Source organism: Leucopleurus acutus (genome assembly GCF_964270905.1).
Source record: "Leucopleurus acutus genome assembly, chromosome: 15".
NCBI lineage: Eukaryota > Metazoa > Chordata > Mammalia > Artiodactyla > Delphinidae > Leucopleurus > Leucopleurus acutus.
This window is the reverse complement of record NC_139157.1, coordinates 2,016,432-2,038,368: the sequence shown is the minus strand read 5'-3', so window position 1 is coordinate 2,038,368 and position 21,937 is coordinate 2,016,432. Positions and strand designations below refer to the sequence as shown.

The 21,937-nt window shown below is 45.5% G+C and overlaps 1 protein-coding gene across 6 annotated transcripts in view; it reads left to right on the top strand.

Moving 5' to 3' along the window:
* The window catches only part of AFDN (afadin, adherens junction formation factor), a 139,548-nt gene that overhangs the window by 80,407 nt on the left and 37,204 nt on the right, over nt 1-21,937 (top strand). For 4 of the 6 annotated variants that reach the window (XM_082855432.1, XM_082855433.1, XM_082855431.1 and 1 more), the window contains exons 11-21: nt 1,684-1,753; nt 5,285-5,403; nt 8,177-8,238; nt 8,362-8,567; nt 10,560-10,580; nt 11,319-11,464; nt 11,793-11,887; nt 12,291-12,556; nt 14,499-14,642; nt 16,071-16,269; nt 20,112-20,215. In XM_082855432.1, coding sequence (XP_082711558.1) covers nt 1,684-1,753; nt 5,285-5,403; nt 8,177-8,238; nt 8,362-8,567; nt 10,560-10,580; nt 11,319-11,464; nt 11,793-11,887; nt 12,291-12,556; nt 14,499-14,642; nt 16,071-16,269; nt 20,112-20,215 — 1,432 coding nt within the window. The remainder of the gene's footprint in view (nt 1-1,683; nt 1,754-5,284; nt 5,404-8,176; nt 8,239-8,361; nt 8,568-10,559; nt 10,581-11,318; nt 11,465-11,792; nt 11,888-12,290; nt 12,557-14,498; nt 14,643-16,070; nt 16,270-20,111; nt 20,216-21,937) is intronic. The other 2 variants (XM_082855435.1, XM_082855434.1) reach the window with 1 other exon arrangement.

The window sequence follows — 21,937 nt, the reverse complement described above, 5'->3', positions numbered from 1 at the left end:
CATGTAAAAGTATGAGATTAGATCACTCCCTAACACCATACACAAAAATAAGCTCAAAATGGATTAAAGACCTAAATGTAAGGCCAGAAACTATCAAACTCTTAGAGGAAAGCATAGGCAGAACACTCCGTGACATAAATCACATGACATAAATCACATGACATAAATCCTTTTTGACCCACCTCCTAGAGAAATGGAAATAAAAACAAAAATAAACAAATGGGACCTAATGAAACTTCAAAGCTTTTGCACAGCAAAGGAAACCATAAACAAGATGAAAAGACAACCCTCAGAATGGGAGAAAATATTTGCAAATGAAGCAACTGACAAAGGATTAATCTCCAAAATTTACAAGCAGCTCTTGCAGCTCAATAACAAAAAAACAAACAACCCAATCCAAAAATGGGCAGAAGACCTAGACATTTCTCCAAAGAAGATATACAGATTGCCAACAAACACATGAAAGGATGCTCAACATCACCAATCATTAGAGAAATGCAAATCAAAACTACAATGAGATATCATCTCACACCAGTCAGAATGGCCATCATCGAAAAATCTAGAAACAGTAAATGCTGGAGAGGGTGTGGAGAAAAGGGACCACTCCTGCACTGCTGATGGGAATGTGAATTGGTACAGCCACTATGGAGAACAGTATGGAGGTTCCTTAAAAAACTACAAATAGAACTGCCATATGACCCAGCAATCCCACTACTGGGCCTATACCCTGAGAAAACCATAATTCAAAAAGAGTCATGTACCAAAATGTTCATTGCAGCTATATTTACAATAGCCCGGAGATGGAAACAACCTAAGTGACCATCATTGGATGAATGGATAAAGAAGATGTGGCACGTATATACAATGGAATATTACTCAGCCATAAAAAGAAACGAAATTGAGCTATTTGTAATGAGGTGGATAGACCTAGAGTCTGTCATACAGAGTGAAGTAAGTCAGAGAAAGACAAATACTGTATGCTAACACATATATACGGAATTTAAGGGAAAAAAAGTCATGAAGAACCTAGGGGTAAGACAGGAATAAAGACACAGACCTACTGGAGAACGGACTTGAGGATATGGGGAGGGGGAAGGGTGAGCTGTGACAGGGTGAGAGAGAGTCATGGACATATACACACTAACAAACGTAAGGTAGATAGCTAGTGGGAAGCAGCCGCATAGCACAGGGGTATCGGCTCGGTGCTTTGTGACAGCCTGGAGGGGTGGGGTAGGGAGGGTGGGAGGGAGGGAGATGCAAGAGGGAAGAGATATGGGGACATATGTATATGGATAACTGATTCACTTTGTTATAAAGCAGAAAGTAGCACACCATTGTAAAGCAATTATACCCCAATAAAGATGTTAAAAAAAAAAAGAAAAATGATAATAAACAATAAAAATGGGAGGTGGAGAAGGAATGCTCACTTTCTCACCTTTCAGAGTAGAGAATCAAAAAAAAAATCTGATCTCAAGAGTATTCAGTATACATTGGTAGGAAAAGTCCATGAAGTCACAATAGATTTTTAATTCATTAAGTTCATGTTCTGGCAGTAAAGTGATTTCTTGAAGAGCTTTGAACATTGGAATATTTAGCTAACTTCCTTTTGTATTATAGAGAAGAGACTACCTCTTACCATTGGAGAGTTACTAATTCTATGTATTTCTTTTTCTGTCTCAACAGAATTGTTCAGGAGACAACTTTTGATTTGGGAGGAGATGTTCATAGTGGGACAGCATTACCAGCGAGCAAGGTGGGTGATTGTCTCTTACCTGACAGGACTGTGTTTGTTTCGCGTAACAGGACGTCTTTGATGAATTACTGGTGACATCCTCGTAAAAGTGTTGTGCAGACAGGCTTCAGTAGTGGCCTGCGTGTGGGTGTCCTAACCACTTGTGTTTCTCGTGGTGATACGTGAGCAGCAGACCGTCTTCTCCCCTGCGGCCGGGGGGCTGTGCTCTCTCTCCCAAGCAGTGTGTCCTAGGCCTGTCCTCTGTGTGGCCAGCCTTTCTCGCTCAGGCCACCCCCGCAGATAGCGGACTCCTGCCCTTCTTACCTCAGCCTGGGTCCCGGCTCCCACCTGCCGCTTCACGCCCGTGGGCGCTGTGCTCTCTCTCTTGCACAGTTGGTTTACTTCTGTCCTCGTTCTGGTTCCCGTCTGCTGGGTCACACCCCACACCCGGACTCGGGGACTGAAGCAGCAGCTGTTCTGTTTCTTCGTAGCTGTGCAGGGTGGTTTGGACTCAGTCTGCTCTGCTGGTCTTGCTGGTGACTCCTTGTGTGGGACGGCTGGTGGCCGGGACCCCTCGCCCGTCTCTCTCCACGGGGGCGGCGGACGTCTTAGTGCCTCACGAGAAGCGCTGAGCTCCCAGGCCTTGCGCCTTCCACCGCGCCGTTCACGGGCCCGGCTCGGGGGCAGGAGCTGCTCGCGTGGGGCTCATCTTCGGGCACCGGGACAGGTTTTTAAAACCCTTCCTTCCTGTCCTCTCCAGCTACTGCCCGTTTCCTACTCGTGTTCTCAGCACGGTTTCTGGCAGGGATCATCGGCGGTGGCCGTGTCCGCAGCCTGCACTCCATCTCCTTTCCCGCTCGTAGGGCCGCGCCTGTCCCGGGCACCGACGCCCCCGGTTCCAGGTCCCGTGGGGTCCGTCTCGGCGGTGCCAGCACCACCCAGCGGGTGCACGCCCTCCGCCCCAGGGCCTCTCTCGCCCCCGTCTCGGCACCTTCCTCCTCAGTCTGATTGGTGGGTCCCCGTCCCCCCGTCACCGCCTGATTCTGAAATTGGGGGCCAAGGCTTCAGACCTCGGGCCCCCCTCTTCCGTTGGTACCTGTTCCCAGCTCACCTTAGACAGTTGGATGCCCTCTGTGCGCGCCACTCCCGTCTTGGGCGCCAGCCCCCCAGACTCTGCAGCACCCGTCACATTCAACGCAGCTGAGACAAACGGAGACTTTCTTTCTCACGCACCTTCTCTCCCTCACCCTTCCCCACCTCGGGGCCTGACGTCCCGTCCTCCAGCGTCCTCGGCATCGCTCGACAGAAACCTGTCGCGGGCCGCCCTGGTCCCCCTCGTCCCCTCACCTGGTCACCCCCTCACCCGGTCATCGGCAGGTCCCGCCGGCGCGGCCCCTGCCCTCTGACCCGCCTTTGTCTGTCGTCCCCGGGAGAGTCTGGCTCAGGCTGCAGCCGTCCTGTGGCGGAGGGACCGCAGAGCTTCTTAGACGGCAGCCCCTCCTCTGCTCTTCCCTGGCCCGTCATTCTCCTCCCGGCAGCTGAACCGAGGTATTAAAGACGTGAATTAGACGTTGCTACTGCCCTGCTTCCGAAGCCTCTGGGTGGTTTCTTGTCCCGCTGTCACACGGTCGTCGCTCTGTGTCACACAGCTCCTGGGGCCCGGCCCCCTTCCCTCTCAGCTCAGCACGTGCCACCACTGCTTCTGTTCCCGGGACGCCCACCCCCTTCCCACCCAAAGGCCGGGTGGGCCTGCTTCTCGTGGAACGCTCTTTCCACTGGTTGTCCCCCAGCGAGCCCCTTCTTACCTCGGGCTTCCTCTGCAGTCTCCTCCATGAAGGAGTCTTCCTTGAGCGCCCTGGCACTAGTGCACACCGTACGTGAAATTCTTTGTGCAGCCCTTGATACCGTACGCTACTTGTTTGTCGATTGACTGTGGAGTGTGAGCTCTGTGAGGGTAGTAGGGCTTGTGTGCTCACTGCTGCACTTCTGCTGCTTAGAAAAATGCCTGGTAGTACGTAAAAGTCTCAGTAAAGATCTACTAAGTAATTTAATGAGTAAGTACTCTCAGAACCCAATATAATAACCATCTTTATAAAAAAGTGTGCTTCTTATAAAAATGCATAGTCAATATAGAAAACTTGGCTAAACTGAGAAAACATATAAAGAAAACCCGAAAACAGTTCATCCACAGTTCATGGTTGGCTTTTGGTAAAATTTTGGTAGATCCTTTTCTGAACTCCTATGCGTGTGTGTGTTCATGTGTATTTTACCATGATTAAATCCTTCTCTACACAGACACACACCTTTCTTTCCTGCTTCCTTCAGCTGTTTTGTGAGCATTTGTCCTAAAAATCATTTGAAAACAGCTGAAGTGGTTTTGTAACATGTTAGTTTATAAACATATCAGTTTATTTGTTCATTGCCTTACCATTATTCATTTATAACAACTTTTTGTAGTCTGAATGTCGCCATCCACTGACCAAGCAATTTTATTTCTGTAGCCATACCTTAACAAAGTAATTAATTACTGTGTGTGAATATATGTGTGTGTGTGTGTATATTTATACACAAACAAGCACAGCTATCCTGACACTTTATACTGATGAACACTTTAAACAACCTAATAAAAATAGGTTTAATGAACCTTGACGAATAGACAACAGAATGTTAATACAGCCATTACAATTCTGTAACATAAAAATAATATTACGAGATGTCTACAGCATTAGAAAAAGTATCTTTTACAGAGTGTAGGCTGTGTAATGCCATTTATGGGAGATATAAAGAATGGAAAGATACATGCTGCACAATGTTGATTCTGGTAGGTAAGGCCAGGATGATTTTTATTTACTTATCTGAGCTCAGTTTCTACAGTAAGGGATGTAGCAAGAAGTCTTACATAAATTTTTTGCTGCAATGGATTTTTTACCTAAATTTATTGATTCTGTTCTGATTGTTTTCTGAATATCAGTAACTCATCCCTCTGTCAGCCACAGGCTGGCTAGGAGTGGGCACTGCTTGGAGGGAGTTACGTCGACTGTGTGGGGTTGCTTCATAGGTGTCTTTTCCCTGTGTTGATTAAGGGCAGGAAGCAAGCCAGTTTCTGTGCTGAACCCTTTACTAGTGAGGTTTTGAGCTGTGATGAGTGAATTTTTACATCCTTCCTTACAACTCACAAGTAAACAGAGAGCCGCCTCTTCGCATTGTGCACGTACCCTGTCCACTGTGTCCTGACCCAAGAGAACTCTGCGGAGTCAGGTCGCTGCTATTACTGGACTTTCTGCAGGGCCCTGGTGTGTGTGCCCCACGCCTGCATGCCTGTGTTTTAGAGCCAGACGGGGAAAGTGGCCGTGTGTGCTGTTATTCTCTCAGTGACTGTGCTCTTGGGCACACTGCCGTGGACGTGGCATCCTCGGCACTGCTGGGCCCCTCCTGGCCTCTGCTGTCCCTCTGCGCCCCCCCCCCCCCGCCTCCCCCGCGACGCTGACTGAGTGTGAAGCGTGGTTGGTCCGCGTGCTGTGTTTAAACGCCCTGTGTTTCCCCTGGACTTAGAGCTCCTCCAGGCTGGACGGCGACAGGGGGCTGTCTGCCGCCAGCACCGCCGAGCGAGGGATGGTGAAGCCCATGGTCAGAGTGGAGCAGCAGCTGGACTACCGCAGGCAAGAAAGCAGGTGGGAAATGGGTGCCTTTGGAATTGTGAAAGGAGTGAAAGTACACCTGGAGAGGGTTTGGGTTAAAGGTTACTCACTCCAGAGGTTTGGCTGACATTTTTAGAGTGTTAGCAGTACTTTAAGGTTATTTCCTTTTCATGTTACTGAATTGAAAAAAAAATGCTTCATCAACAGTTACATCCCTCGCTTACATGCCACGGCCTCATCCAGGTGAAACGCGAGGCAGTTTGAATTAAGATGTTTCCATGTTAAATGTGCTACTTGGTAAAAACAGGGAGAAAGGGAATTTTTGTAGGATTTTAATATTTGATCATTTTGATATTTAGATAAGACTAATCATTTGACCCATTTCCAGAGGAAATCCTCACGTGTTTAAAAATACACAGAGCCAAAAATGAGGTTGAAGTTGAGTGTCTCAGAGTCACGGAGTGCCATCCTGCTCTGTCTCACGCCCTGATGGCTCCCCGTTGATAGACGGAGATGAGTCTTTTTCTCTGCTGGCACTGGTCTTGCCTAGTTTTTTTGTACAGAGAACATAGACCTTTTGTTGTTTCCTTTTCTTAAGATTTTTAAATATATCTCACCTTAAGTCAGAATTCTGCTTCCTTGTGGCTTCTAAAATTGTTTCGGTGTTGGAAAGCATGGTGGTTCATTGTAGGTGTTGAGCCCTCCTCACACAGAAACGGGGGAGCTGGGTGTGAACGCTCTCGTTATCAGCAGTGGAGCCGGGAGCGCTCGTCTTTGGTGCTTTTCAGACTTTTGATGAGGCCATGCTGACCGTTCCCTTTCGCAGATCCAGTAACCAAGGCATTAGCTGAGGCAGGTCGCTTACCATTTGGTGACAGGCGACAAGCGACTGATACAGTTCTTAAGTTTTCCGTCTTGCAGCAGAGGGCACTGTACATTATAAGATTTTAATAGCGTTCATCATAGTGATTAAATCTGTGGACTCAGCTGGGAAGCTCAAGTTTTTACCTCATTTTTATTATGGGCTTTTGGTTATTATGCAGTATTTTTTGTGAATTTTTTTACAATTACAATATGAATCATTATACATGGAGAATTTTTTTTAGATATAATAATAAATAGCCTACTTTCTGTGTCCGGACTTGTTTTTGGTAGTGTATTCTAGGATTAGATGTTCAGAACGGCGAATTAGTATTATAAGGAGTTAACCTCCATTTGCTTATAAGGTGATCAAGAGGTGTGTATCATAGTTCTTAGCCCATAAATACTTGAATAAGCAAATCATCATTAGGGGAGGGGAAGATTAATTAGGATAATGTTTTTAGGGTATGCAAAATTAATAAGTAAATACTTACTAACTTATTAATACAGTTAATAAATATATGATAATATAGTGTCAGAATAGCCATATGATGATTAATTATATGTCAGAAATTATTTTTTCCTGTGAGCATATATTTTAGTTAAGTTTTTTGCAAGGTCATATTCTTTTGTTTTGCCAAGACTTGTTTAAGTTTTATTGGATATAAATATGTGTTGCTTTGTTGATATGAGGACAGTGATGGAAACAGATGGTTCTTCCCATTTTCAGTCTCTGTTTTTTGTGTATATAATACATTGTTAGTATAAGCAGTTCTTCTACACTGGTGCGGTCATAAAAATCTAAGTGGCTTTCATGAGCGATTAAATACTAACCTTAGTCAAGGAAACAATTATGAATGATGGAAAAGACTTTTAAAGTACCACTGACACATTTTTAACATTTTTTCAACGAGAATTTAAATTCCTTATTTTTAATAGATGTGTAGAAGTGATGAAGCATTAAAAAAATTTGGTAAAAATTTATCCAGGTTCACGTTATGGGTATTAAATTGAAAATAACTGCTTAGCTACAATTTCAGATGTTTACAAATGCGGCCGCATAAGAAAGACATATTAAAATAATTGAGCTTTTGAATTACTTCTGTTTCTAAGAGCATTTTTATACCTAAATTATTGAGTTAAGTCCAAATTAATAAATCATAGACTGGATAATAAACTTTGAAGCATGTAATTTGGTGAAAAGAAGGTTTTTTTGTTTTTACTTTTCATGTTTATGATAGTTTGAATGAACTCACATTATATTTCTCCTTATTCATCTTTTGGTGCGTGGAGATGAGGATGGAGGGACCAGAACATTTGTTGTTGGAAAGGAATCACTTTAGTTCGCCCATCTGTACCTGCAGATCTGTAGTCAGCCGTGTTAGTCATCCTACGGCGTGGTCACCGTGCGCGGGGACAAATGCTAACACTGAGTGGTCGAGGGGACCTGGAATGGCAGGGGTCACGTGTCTAACCTCTATTGGGAGAGAAAGGCGATGTCTAGCTCTTAGGACACTTTTCCTTTTCCTGTGTGAGAGCTCAGTTTCAAGCTCAGTGTGGTTTAGATTTTCTCTGTGTCTCCCAGCAGTGTCTCTTCATTGTCACTTGAGCCATCGCGGTAGCAGGTGCCTGGCAGCCTGATCTCTCTGCTCCACGCGACGTCTTCATCAATAATAAAGAAACAGGGTCAGATCTGTTCTCCTGACGGAAGCAGATACTTCAAGGACCTGACCTCTGTGAGGAGCTGGGACGTGGTCACTCCCAGTTCACTCATTTGAACGTTTGAATAGGTTCCACATGAAAACCAGTCATTGGGCTGTGTGTTATTTGAAAAAAATTTATATATAGACATTTAAGAAATAGTTGCAGAAATCTGCACTGGTTGTCAGTGATGTTATTAGCTAATGTGACCGGATTTTAAGAAATGGCCATTTTCCTCTTTCAGAACTCAGGACGCTCCTGGGCCTGACCTAATACTGCCTGCAAGCATTGAATTCAGGGAAAGTTGTGAGTAATTTCAGATTGCATTGGTAGTGAATTACTTCTTGTTCCATTTTTCTCCATCTGATTTTCATGGGGTTTTTTTTGTTCTTTTTTTTTTTCTTCTTCTTTTTTGAAATCTTTTCACAGCTGAAGATTCATTTTTATCTGCCATTATAAATTACACTAATAGCTCTACAGTCCATTTTAAGTTGTCACCTACATACGTGTTATATATGGCGTGTCGGTATGTATTGTCCAGCCAGTACAGACCCGATGTCAGTCCCGCAGAACGGACGCACAAAGTGATTGCCATTGTCAACAAGATGGTGAGCATGATGGAAGGGGTCATTCAGGTAAGCGCCAGCCTGCAAAGCCAGTTCAATGACCGTGTTTATAATTTTTAAATCAGTTAAGTTAGTTTTTTTAACATTTCAGATTTGCTTACGTTTGACTTCGTCTTAATTTTTTCTAAAACGAAAGTTACATAAGTAGGATTAGAAATTGTGTAGCTTTAAAAGTTGAAAAGAAATGTAAACTTCTTTTCTGTTTCTTCCCTCCAAAATTTAAAATAAGGGAAGAGAAACTGTACGTGGTAACATAATGATCATGAAAAAGACCCTTGAAATTACACTAGTTGTGAGAAGGCATTGAGAATTTAAAAAATAATAATAAATTACTGAGGTGAAATTCACGTAACATAAAATGAACCATTTTAAAGTGAGTAGTTGGGTAGCATCAGTACATTCACAGTGTTGTGCAGCCTCCTGAACTTGGTTCCATAGCTTTTCCATCACTCCAGACAGACCCCTCACCCACCGAGCAGTTTCTCTCCATTACCCGCCCCATCAGTTCCTGACACCTCCTTAGAAGTTTTTAATGGTTATGAAAAAGGACTTGTTCTTTTATAATGAGCCTACTAGGATGTTGGTAGTTAGCATCTGGGTTTTTTGATAGCAAACTTGTGTAGGTATAATGGACATCGTGAGATTTCTCACTTACGATGAAAATCAGATTCAAATTCTTTCATAAACCAGTTTTAAAGTTTTCAGGAAATAAGGATATTTTCGTGGCAGAATGGTTTGTTTCCTTTAGTACTGTCTTGTCTATAGTTGATAAAATTGGCATAATCATTTTCCAGACTTTTAGATAACTTGGAGGTTTAAAGTCCTTAAAAGTAAATTTACAGATTTTTTTAAAAAAGTGTTCCTAAATCACTTGTCAACACTATTTATTATTCAGCTGTGAAACTCTAGGTATATAATGTTACATAGCATGGCTAGATGGTTTGATTGTTTTTCTCCTGTCAGGATACTTTTCAAACTAGAAAAGACTAGTTTGAGGCAGACTAGTCTTTTAATTCCCTCAGAACTGTTTTAAAAGGCCAGACATTTTCAAGAAGGGTTTCTTTTATGTTTGAGTGGTTAGCCTGTGAATTTGAGGAGGTTATGAGTCTTCTACCCAAGTGAGGAAACAGATAAAAAGGAAAGTCGTTTTATTTGGATACCATTTTGTTACTCTCTTATTATTTTATAGACAGATGTGGATTTCCTTTCCAGTTGTCATTCAGAGCCAATGTCTGTCTTCCATCGCGTTTGGATTTCAAATTATCAGACTCCCATCAGCAAACTACTTTTGATGGACTTTTCTTAACTAGGCAGTGAAATCACCATTATCAGGACAAGCCTTTCAGACTTCAGATTTAGGTTCAGTATGTGATTGGAGATCTAAAAATCTTCAATATTTAGATTGAAGATCTAAAAATCTTCAATTTTTAGAGAGTAATTATGGAGTAATTAAAATTCTTTCATTTTTTGTAAAAACCTACTTTCAAAAAACAAGTTACTCCTTTCTAGTATAGAAATAATGCGTCTTTAATACATTTTTAAGTTCTCAGCTCTTACTGTTTTTGCTGGTCTTTCTTGTTTTTCATTCTTATTAACTGGTCCAGGAGAATAGACTCTCAAGTTATGTACGTTTAAGTCGTCTCAAACACGCAACGCTGTTACGAGATGTTAAGAAGTCCTTTTCTTTGTAAATCTTTTAAAGAGATCAGTGTATTCATTTGTTTATTGTAACATCTTCTTTATAGATAAACTCTAGGAATTCCTTTCGTTACTGTGCCAGTTTTAAGAACATGAAACTAATCGTTTATGCCCTAGACTTCCAAAGCTGCCTCAGACTGTAAATGAGCGTGTAACGTGGGAATAGCGTAACTAAATGTCGTACCCTCATGTCGTACCTTCATGTTAGTGTTTTGATTTTTTTTTTTTTTTTTAACTATCATGATTGTTTACAAGTTTCTTTCTCTCGTTCTGCTTGGTTTCCCCGCGTCTGTTTTTCTCCAGGAAGTAGACCAGGTTGATCAGGTAGGACATACTGCTGGGAGCCGATCCTCCTGGCTGTGTTGGCTTAGCTGAGTTTCTCATGCTGCTTCCATGTCAAAGTACAACAACAACCGGACCGAGGCTCATAACACTCATTTGGCAGCTGGAACATGCAGTACTAAAACCCTTTTTGGACTGTGCAGCCTTTATCAGCATTTCATAACTTTTGCTTAATGCACTTCAGTGTGGATATGAAATGACAAAAGTTCTGTTTCTTCTCTTTATTGTTTATCCTTGGTTCCTATTCTTTGGATCTCATCTGAGGTTGCCTGGCCTGCACATGTGGTCGGGAGATGACACGATAGATCAGTACTTGATACCGAGTTGCTTGGTGTCCAAGCCAGTGACTTTGAGTATCAGGGTGGCTGTTGGGTAACCATGGATACACGTGTGTATACTTCACAGATTACCAGATAATGCACAATCTCCAATTTGGTGTTGTATTATTCGATACCTCCTTCCCCCCACTGATTCCATAAATTGTAGCTCACTAGATCCGTGTGTCTATACATGAATCCTGAGAAGTTGCAGTGGGTTTTTACTTTCCATTGCTATGTATGTACCCAAATTCCTCTGCAAGTATCTGGTATCTGTGGTAAATACCTTGGTGAAAATGGGAAGGTACTGGTCTATCTTCAGCAGCTTTTCAAGAGCATTCCTTTTTATTTTTATTGTTGTTGTTTGTGCTGCGGTTGCTATGGAAACGTGTTCTGTCTACAGAAACAGAAGAATATCGCAGGGGCGCTTGCTTTCTGGATGGCGAATGCATCTGAGCTGCTCAACTTCATAAAGCAGGACCGAGATCTGAGTCGCATCACGCTGGATGCCCAGGATGTTCTAGCACACTTGGTTCAGATGGCCTTTAAGTAAGAACGTGTGTCTGGAGATGATACTGTTCTGTAAAGATTTAAATCATGTTTTCTGGTTAAATTATCAAAACTAATTTTAAGGGTTTTTATTTACCCTAATTGAAGATGGATATCAAGAAGCATAATTAACTATATGCAAAATGTGTTGATTTAATAAATTTAATTCACTTAGCTATGTTTCAAGAATCGTGAGAGTAGAACTCTTACATATATTTTTTACATGGAAGATATTTCTAAACAGTACGAATTGTTTCTCTTGTGATATTATGTCTGACAATAGCAAGGCATCATTCTGAGATTATTAAAATTGTTTACGTATTTTCAGATACCTGGTTCACTGTCTTCAGTCAGAACTGAATAATTACATGCCAGCCTTTCTGGATGACCCCGAAGAGAACAGTCTGCAGAGACCCAAAATAGGTTAGGGTTCCCTTTTTCGCCTTCGTCCCCTCCTTCCCTCCTTCTCCTGTTTGTTTAGCTTCATTTTAATATTTGCTGTATGTGAGAGGGAGGTATTATGAAAGTAATGAGACATCCTATTGGATCTGGCATTCTTAACTAATAAATTGTGATTACCACGTGTCTTGTTTAAGAAGAGTTACCTTGTCGCATCCTGCTGGTGTGACATCAGACTTTCCCAGAGGTCTGTCCGGGTGAACTTAAGTAGATACAGTTCATACCGCTACGTATTGGTGGTTCGAGACCACGTCACTGCTTCCTGTTGGGGTGAGATTGCTGTTCTAAAGAGGTTGAACAGACGTCACGCGCGTTTACCGCTAATTCCGGAGCGCTCTCGGTGACGCAGTGCCGTCTCTCTGCACAGACGATGTGCTGCACACGCTCACGGGGGCCATGTCGCTGCTGCGCCGCTGCCGGGTCAACGCCGCGCTGACCATCCAGCTCTTCTCCCAGCTCTTCCACTTCATCAACATGTGGCTGTTCAACAGGCTGGTGACCGACCCCGAGTCGGGGCTGTGCTCCCACTACTGGGGCGCCATCATCCGCCAGCAGCTCGGGCACGTGGAGGCCTGGGCGGAGAAGCAGGGCCTGGAGCTGGCGGCCGACTGCCATCTCAGCAGGATCGTGCAGGTGGGTGGTCCCAGCCCCGCTGCCCCGCTGCCACGCTCAGTGGCGCTGTCGTACACGTCTCTGGTTCTACCACGGGGGGAACGCGGGCTCCGCAGAGCTCAGCACCCTCCTTCTGGGGTTTTTCACATGTACACATAGGTTTATTAGTTTGCCTGGGTTGCTTGAACAAAGTGCAACAAATGTGGTGGCTTAAACAGCAGAAATGTATTGTGTCTGGAGGCCAGAAGTCTGAGATCAAGGCCAGGGCACGTTGGTTCCTGCGAGGGAGAATCTGCTCCAGGCCTCCGTAGGCTCTGCTGGCTGTTGGCAGTCTTTGGTGTCCCCGGGCTTGTGGACGCACCACCCCTCCCGCCTCTGCCTTTGTCTTCCTGGACGCACACCTGTGTCCAAACGTCCGCCTTTTATGAAGACGCCAGACCTACTGACCTGATTTAACTTGATTCCTTCTGTTAGGATCGTGTCTCCAAATAAGGTGACGTTCTGAGGTAAACAGGGTGAGGACTTCCCCATATGAATTTTGGAGGACACAGTACAGCCCGTAATAGGTGGTACTCAGTAGAATAAATACCTTAAAGGGTTTTTTAAATTGAGAATAGTAAGGTATATTTCATAAGGCTCCTTACTGAAAGATAAAGTCCAGTTTGAAAATGGATGGTAACTGCCTCTTTAAGAATACAAAGCCAGGTGACCGCAGAGCAAAGACCTATAGCAGATACACAGATAAAAATCATCAGGTCACCAGGAACAGAGCAAGAGAAGAGGAAAGGAACAAAGGAGTACAGCAGAGCCATGTCCTGATGGCTTAACCAGTTCTAGGAACTTCCTAGGTATTAAGACTAGGAACTGGTGTTTTGCAGTTAAGGAAATGAGTATCTAGAGCCTCATACCCTAGGACATTTTTTTAGTATTATTATTATTACAGCGTATAATTTTGTATTTTTTTCTCAGTCTCTTAAAAAGATTTAGTTTCGAAAGAGGTTTCTGCCCTCTTACTTTGATTGAATCAGCGAGTTATTAAAAAAGTCATTACAGGGACTTCCCTGGTGGTCCAGTGGGAAAGAATCCACCTTACAGTGCAGGGGACGTGGGTTCGATCCCTGGTCCGGGAACTGGGGTCCCACATGCCGCGGGGCAACTAAGCCTGCGCGCCGCAACTGCTGAGCTTGTGCTCCTCAGCTAGAGAGCCCGCGTGCCACAAACTACAGAGCCCACGCGCCCTGGAGCCCGCGCACCACAACTAGAGAAGCCTGCCCATCACAACGGAAGATCCCGCGTGCCTCAGTGAAGATCCCACGTGCTGCAACTAAGGCCCGACGCAGCGAAAAAGAAATAAATTAAACAAACAAATAAATAATAAATAAATCTTTTAAAAAAGAAGTCATTACAATGGTATTTTACTCAGACCTTAGTAATTGGTGATCTTAATGGTTATATAAATGTTGAAGTTTCTAAGAAGTTTTTTTTTGTTTTTGTTTTTGCGGTACGTGGGCCTCTCACTGTTGTGGCCTCTCCCGTTGCGGAGCACAGGCTCCGGACGTGCAGGCTCAGTGGCCATGGCTCACGGGCCCAGCCGCTCTGCGGCATGTGGGATCTTCCCGGACCGGGGCACGAACCCGCATCCCCTGCATCAGCAGGCGGATTCTTAACCACTGCGCCACCAGGGAAGCCCTCTAAGAAGTTTTAAATGCTCTCTGAACATAAATTATTGAATCTCATTATAAATATATATTTTAATAAAACAGTTCATCTAAAAACCTTTACGATGCTTTGAGTTCAGTTTAACACATACAGGTAATGTTAATGGAACTGTATTTTCTTAAAAACACCCTGCATTTCAAAATCAAATTAGCAAGTTATTGCAGTTCTACAAATGTTATGTAAAGGGGAATATTTATGAAGTACTTTTAAATCATGATATTTCATGTTGCTTATTCTAAATTAGGCAACCACTTTGCTCACGATGGACAAGTACGCACCCGATGACATCCCAAATATAAACAGTACCTGCTTCAAGTTAAATTCGCTGCAGCTTCAAGCCTTACTTCAGAATTACCACTGTGCACCCGATGAGCCTTTTGTCCCTACAGTAAGTCACAGCACCACACTGCCACTCCATGCGGGCCGTGTCTGCACAGGGAAATGTGGAGAAAAAGGAAAATTTATGTAATCAGTTCCCTTATTTCTTTAGTAAGTAAGATGATTCACTTGGTCGTCTCACGAGGTCACTTTTGCTATTGATGTCTGTATGAGTTAGAGGTCGGTGCAAGAAGTGGAAACTACATAAGCATGTTAAGTAGAAAGGGATTTAATTCGGGGAATGAGGTTGTTGGAAAATGGTTGGAAAGCCGGGGCGGGGAGTGAGGAAGTTGCCCTGACATCTGAGTTCTCGGGTGCGGCGCTCTGACCTGCGACCCCGAGTGCCATCCTTGTGTTCACGCAGCAATAGCTGCAGGGGCTCCCTAGCCTGTGCAGAGGTGTCTGCCTGGTAAAACCCAGGTTCTTGTCCAGAACAGAGTCTGCTATTTTGGGATGCCTCCTAGAAGGGACAGAGGGTGAGAAGCACAGAAAACAGTACGTGCTGCAGCTGGCTCTCTATAGAGAGGAATGCTGCATGTGCCCTGAGAATTCGGTAGAGAAGTAACCTAATTGGATGGATGGCTTGATCTCCAGTGTGGGGTTTATGCCTACAGAAGACAGGTACAGAATCGCCCAAACCTGGAAACTACTACCTGTCCCCAAATAGACCGTGTCGCAGTCCGGTAGAGGAACCTAACGTGGCTGCCCAGCAACGCAGGAAGTCACGTACCAGCTCTACACCCTGGGCTTCCCTTTGCACGGACTTGGGGACACAGGAGGACGCGGGTTAGAAGCCTGGGTGACCAAGACTTTGGGGACGGAGGACAGGGCAGTGAGGGCAGCTTCACAGTGGGTGTGGTTCGGTCCCCCAAGCGGGCTGGTGGTGGGGGCGGAGTGTTCATGTGCTCTGCTGTACAATTAGGATTTGTGAACTGTCCTGTGTGTACGTTATCTCACAAACGGAAAGTTTTTAAACAAGGATCACCCATAAACCCATAATAAGGCAATAACCTCTGCGTAAGCCGGGAATAGATATTTTTGTCCTGATTTTTTTTTACATTTAACATTGTGTGAGATTTTTCCGATGTTGTTAAGTATAAAAATAAGGTTATTAGCAAATGGATGTTAAAAAATTGTGCAAGGAAAAAACTATTTTTGAGAAGGGAAAAAGACCGTTTTCTTGTGGTTGAAGAATTTCTTTCTGTTTAAAACTACAGGTCTTTGGAAATAATTAATATGGAAGCTGATATATTAAGAGTATGTGCTGTACTAGTGTTTTATTGCTTGACAGACTGATTTGAATTGTTGATAGACTTCACTCTCCCCGTGCGTGTGTATGTAGCCACGCTACGCGTGCTTAGACGTTTTTCTGACAGCTGCAGGTCAGCTGCGCCCGTCACCGAGCGTGTCCTTAGCTCTGTGTCTGTTTTCCAACCAGGACCTGATGGAGCATGTGGTGGCTGTGGCGGAGAACACAGCCGACGAGCTGGCACGCAGTGACGGGCGGGAGGTGCAGCTGGAGGAGGACCCCGACCTGCAGCTGCCGTTCCTTCTGCCCGAGGACGGCTACTCCTGCGACGTTGTCAGAAACATCCCAAACGGCTTACAGGAGTTTCTGGACCCTTTGTGCCAGAGAGGTGGGTGGCGGTGCCCACACCTGGCATCCGAGCTGGCCCGCATGCAGGCGAGCCTTGCGCTCGTGTGTCGGTGTGTGTCAACCCACCCGCGTTGTGTGCGCCCTGTGTGCTGGAAAAGCTGGGGGTCCAGCGGCTTGGAAGGGAGCGTCCCGTGGGGACGTGGGGTCAGAGGCGTGCAGACCCACTGGGGTCCTGGGTGTTGCCCCGGCCGCCACGAGCTTGCCTGGTGTCAGGTTACAGCAGGAGGGACCTTGGCTCCCCCTCCCTCCTGGGTTCTGTGTGAGCCTGGGAGCTCCATCTGCCCTGTAAGCGCGAACCGTAAGTGTTGGTGCCCCCAGAGCAGAGCAGGCAAGAACAGCACCAGCGTTAGAACCAGACGGCCGGAGCTCTGACCCCACTGTCGCCTTTGACCTCCCCCGTGCAGTGGGCGTGTCGACGGTGCCACCCCACGGGACTGTCTTGAGGACCGAGCAGGTGGCTGAGCGTGGAGCCCCTGGCACTGTGGCACGGGGCGAGCCCATGCACGTCACGATGCCGAGCTCGCACACGCGTGTGTGCCGATGCACCGGCACAGCGCAGCTCACTTCCCGCTTTTACTCTGTGCCCTCTGTCCACCCTCTTGTTGATGTGTTCCGAGGAAGACACAGGCCGACCTCGGAGGCGCCGTGGGTCTGGTTCCAGGCCACGGCGATGAATAGGACGCCGCAGGGAAGCAAGGCGCGTGAAGCTCTGGTTCCCAGCACGTGTGCGGAGGTTATGTTCACACCGTGCTGTAATCCGTCTGTTAGGCGTGCAGAAGCAGTACGTCTGAAAAGCAATGGACGTGCCTTCGATAAAAAAGTACTTTATCGCTGAGAAATGCTGGTCACCGCCCAAGCCTCAGCAAGTCTTAGTCGTCACAGATCGATCACAGGCCACCGTGACACACACGATAATAATGGAAAAGCTTGAAAGAGTGCAAGAATTCCCAGAATGTGACACGCAGACCTGGAGGGAGCAAATGCTGTGGGGAAAGTGGCGTCGACAGCCTTGCCTGGTGCTGCCACAGACCTTCCCATCCGAGGGGAAACAGTCTTTGCAAAGTGCGATAAAACGGGGTCTGCCCGTGCCACAGTTACACCTGAGCCACGAGCTTTTAAATTAGACCGGATTTCACTTCTCGTCTGCTGCTTTTGTGTAATGTGGAGCTCAGATGAGTAGCAGAAGAGAAGCAAAATTTAGGAGTTAACTTTTCTACTATTTTTTTTTTTTGCTTAAATTAAGGTCCGTAGATATATAAACTTAGTGAGTGTGACTTTTAACTTCAGTGAATGTTTCAGTCACCACAATAGGTCTTTACATCTTCAAAGGTTTTGATCGTTTTAAAAAATTCATTTTATAAAGGCTGCTGCTTGTAATGAAATGTGTTTGTACAGCAGCTGGCAGACGTGTCTGTAACCCTCCCCGGAGCGCTGACTGAGCTCTTGGCGCTGTCCTGGGAGAAGCACAGGCAGGGTGGGATGTGGTTCTTAAAGCATCGGTGTGTGTGCAGGATGAAGGGGCGGGGGCAGCGGTGGGCTGGCAGAGCCCTCAGTTCAGCCCTGACTCTGGGACAAGTGGGGCGGAAGGGAGGGGTGCGGGCTGCAGGCACGTCTGAGAGAGCTTCAGTCGGGCAGCGGGAGTCCCTGAGCCGCAGTGGCCTGAGCGGGGGCCTGGTAGGGAAGTGGTGGCCAGGGCAGCCGCTCTGGGGCCGTGGGGCTGCTTTGGGGTGTCCTCCCTGCTCCCGTGGGCTCCCTGACACTCACGCAACAGCCCTGCACCTTCACCGCCGGGCTGGTTCCTGCTCTCCTGCTCTGAACGTCCCCGTCACCTGCCGTTGGGCGTGGCACCATCTCCTGCCAGTCCTGGCCCCCTACCTGCAAGCACACGAGCCGTGTTCCCAGTACTGGACCGTGTGCTGTGCGTCCATGGGGTCGCTCCCCGCGCCCACTCCTCTCCCCGCCGTCTGACTCCCGGCAGTGGCCCTGTTTTTCTGAAATTGCAGCCAGCATCCCTTTGTCTGCGGACTCAGCCTCTCCCTCACACTGCTGCCACCTTCCCCCTCCGTGGTTCTCCCCGTCTTCGGTGATACTTGGTGACAGCGTGTGAGCCATCTGTGCGTCCAGCAGGACAGGCAGGCGGTCGTCCCTGCTCTCCGCCTGCTCAGTGCCGGGCAGAGGGTCTTCGGGGCCACGTGCCGGCAGCGCTGCTCTTCAGGGCCTTGTGAATAAGCCTGCGGAGGCTGACTCAGCAGCCCCCGTGGGACGTGCGAGGCGTGCTGGGTACCCAGCTGCCGGCTCCACAGTAGGTGCTGCGGAGAAGGTCTTGGCCAGCCCGGGGGCAGCGCCATCCTGACTGCACGATGCCATTTTTTCCGTGATTTTTCCTTAGGCTTTCCCGAATGATTCGTTGTGGGGCGTACGTGGTATTTCGTCACGGTCTAGGCGGCCCCACGCTGTTTTCATACATCTTAGATGATAATGTAGCCAAGTACAAAGCCACTTTTAAATAAGACTTACAGAGAACTGGGTGTTTTCTTCTAAGACGTCAGCGGTTTTAATTCTTCATGCTCAATTTTTCTGTAAGCCAAAGAAAGAACTGCTGTGTGCTCTCAATTTATGTTCCTTTGGCTTTTTCGTGTGATACGATTCTATGAGAGAAGCTATAAAGCCAGCACGGACTCATACCTGACCTGAGGTGCGTTCCTGATGCTGAGAAAGTAAACCGTCTGTGTGCATATGGTCCAGACGTGCAAACCTGATGTTTAAAAAATTAGAAAATTACAACTGTTGACGTTTCAAAACCGGGAGAATTATGATTCCCTAAAGCATGGGAAAGAGAAGTAAATTGTAGTAATATTTCAATGAAGCTGTGATTTTTTTTGGAAAAAAAAGGACTAAAACTAAGTAAAAATAATTTGTGCCCATATTTTAATTGAGTATATTTGTGATGTCTTCTTTTCCCTCTACCACAAACAGCCTCATAACTGTCCAAAGATAACAGCCCCCCCACCCCCACCCCCCAGCACCCAGGTCGTGGGGACCAGGCCGTGTCTGGCAAGCAGTGTGCTCTTCGTAATTGTGAGCTGCTGCTAATAAGACCACTTTGGAGAAAAGAATTGTGCAGGGCCTGTGTGATCTGACTTTGTCACGAAATCTCTGAGAAACTCTGTAAGGTCTGACAAATGAGGAATGATGTAGGCTTAGTTTTGTAAAGATGTCATTTGTCCCTGATGAACATATCAGAGATACTCTTTAAAACAGTATAAAATGATTCTAAATTTTCGTTTGGAAGAAATTTAAGTGAGTGTGACTTGTCAGAAAATGTGGGCAAAGAGTGATGAGAAGGAGGCCAGTCCTACCCCAGAATTGCTATACGAGTGGAATCAGTCGTTTGCCCCAGTGCGTGAGCCTGTGCGCAGACGTCTGTGCTGGTGCCGTTCTCTGGCCCCTCTTTCCTTTCCTGTGTTAGAGATTCTCAGCGTGACTGAGGAGCTCTTAGTTGAGCAGAGCAGGCCAGTCTGCAAGGAAGCAATTTCCGTGCACTTCTGTAGTTTTTCATCGATGTAAGGGAAAAAGTCTTTGGAATAAAGAAGAGGGGAGACCGATTTCACTTCTCTGCTTGGTGCTGAAATTCCATTGGACCAAAGCAAATACGCAGTTTTAAACGTCTGATGATGCCGTTTTCAGAGAGAGTAAAAGGAATTCAGGAAAATAAATGTCATTAGGCGTCATGCAGTTGCTGCTTTCGGTTGCTTCCCTTGTTGAAGATCATGGGTCCGACGTGTGCTTTTCATTCTTAACAGTTTGCCTGTTTTCTCCCAGGATTTTGCAGGTTAATTCCTCACCCACGTTCGCCAGGCACTTGGACGATATATTTTGAAGGTGCAGATTATGAGAGTCATCTTACGCGGGAGAACACGGAACTGGCAAGTATCGTGACAATGACAGACGGACAAGGAAAAGAAGCGGGTGCCTTACGATTTGAAAATATTTTCTTTATTTTCAGGCCATGTCTGTATAGTTTTGTCTATAAACAAATGGTACTTTTAAAAATAAAGCATACTTAATACCCACAGTTACATCAACCATAATACCTATTTAAAAAATATATTACTATGGTAGTCTCAATGGGTTTTATTAGAAAAGTTTTCTTTGGTAAAAGTATTTTCTTTTTTCTAGTCAGTTCTGCCTTGTCTTAAATGTGTGCCAAATCATTTACTAATATTTTGTATCTTTCTGAAAGAGCGGTCATCCCAGCATTCACTAGCCTCATAGATTTTAGGGAGAATTCTGCCTTGCTTCCCACAGAGAGTTTCAAACAAGAAAGGGTGCTTTTCCTTGTCTTAGAAAGTGATGCCAGACCAGTTGTCATATGCTACGTACACTAGCAAGTCATTCCAGGAAAAACACAAACAAATGAAATTTTTCCTTTTAGAACTTTTTTGTTCCATTCCATTTACCTTAAACGTTACCTTAAATGTAATTGCCTCTTAAGCCACGTAAGGGTTCAGGGGAGCCAAGCAGAGTGACCACACGTTGGGCAGGTGACTGTGGGCGGGGTCCGTGTGCTACGTGCGACGGACGTGGCAGTCAGTCCCCTGGCCCTGATACCAGTATGCCCAGGCCAAGATTCAGGGATTCTCGTCTATGCAAAACAGCCACAAGTCTTCTGAAGCTTTAGAAACTTCCTTGTGGTGTCCTGACTTATTCCTTACTCAAAGCATTGTGCCTAGTACTTACCTAATTTCTAAGAAAACAAGAGTATGTAAGGTGACAACACTTAATGTAAGGTGAACAGTGTGATGTGTTTTGTATATTAAATTCAAAGTAATTATTTTTGCTTAGTAGCAAACTTTAGATTTGAGCATCTCCAAAATTGAATTAGTTGGTGATTGCTGTTACACCAAGTAGATCACATTTAAGTACCGATACAGTGAATGTGCCGCTAATACTCTTTACTAGCTGTTGTTTAGCTCATAGCAAGTAACAGCAGCAGCAATTTCTAATTCCCAGACGTCCTAGAAAAACAAGTGCCTTAGATGGAATCACTGATTCTTTTCAACTTTCTAGTTTGTTCATGGATCCCTGAGATTTCAGGTGTTGATATTTTAAAAAGCTTTGTCACCTAATCTTATTTATTTCCCTTAAAATATTATCATCCAGACTTGGGTTCTGAATTGACAAGCCGTGTGTGCAGTCGCCACCTCTTGGCCGCGTGCCTGCATGCTTCCGTGTCTGGTTAGGTTCTGCCAGCGTGGGCCCTGGGGGTTCCCTCTTCACTTTTGTAGGCTCTTGCACGTGCGGTAGGACATGTACAGGACATGGGACTTCAGTGGCTAATTTTACTTGCTCGTGTGTTGGTGGATCTGTTCAAAAACCGGCCTGTCTCATTGGTCGGTAACTTATTCCCCAGCCACGGGCTTCACAGAATCATGCAGAACTTTGGGTCCCACTGTCTGAAGCCTGTGGCTGCTGTATTTTTGCTGTTGAATTTTCTTAAGAGACAGAGATGTGAGATCATCTTTGTCGTCACTGTTTTTGCAGTCCTCCCCATAGACAGTGTGAAGTAAGTGTAAATTTCTTTTTTAAAAAACACCTAGTAATTGGCGCTGAAAGACAATAAAGTAAAACTTTAATTTTATGATCAG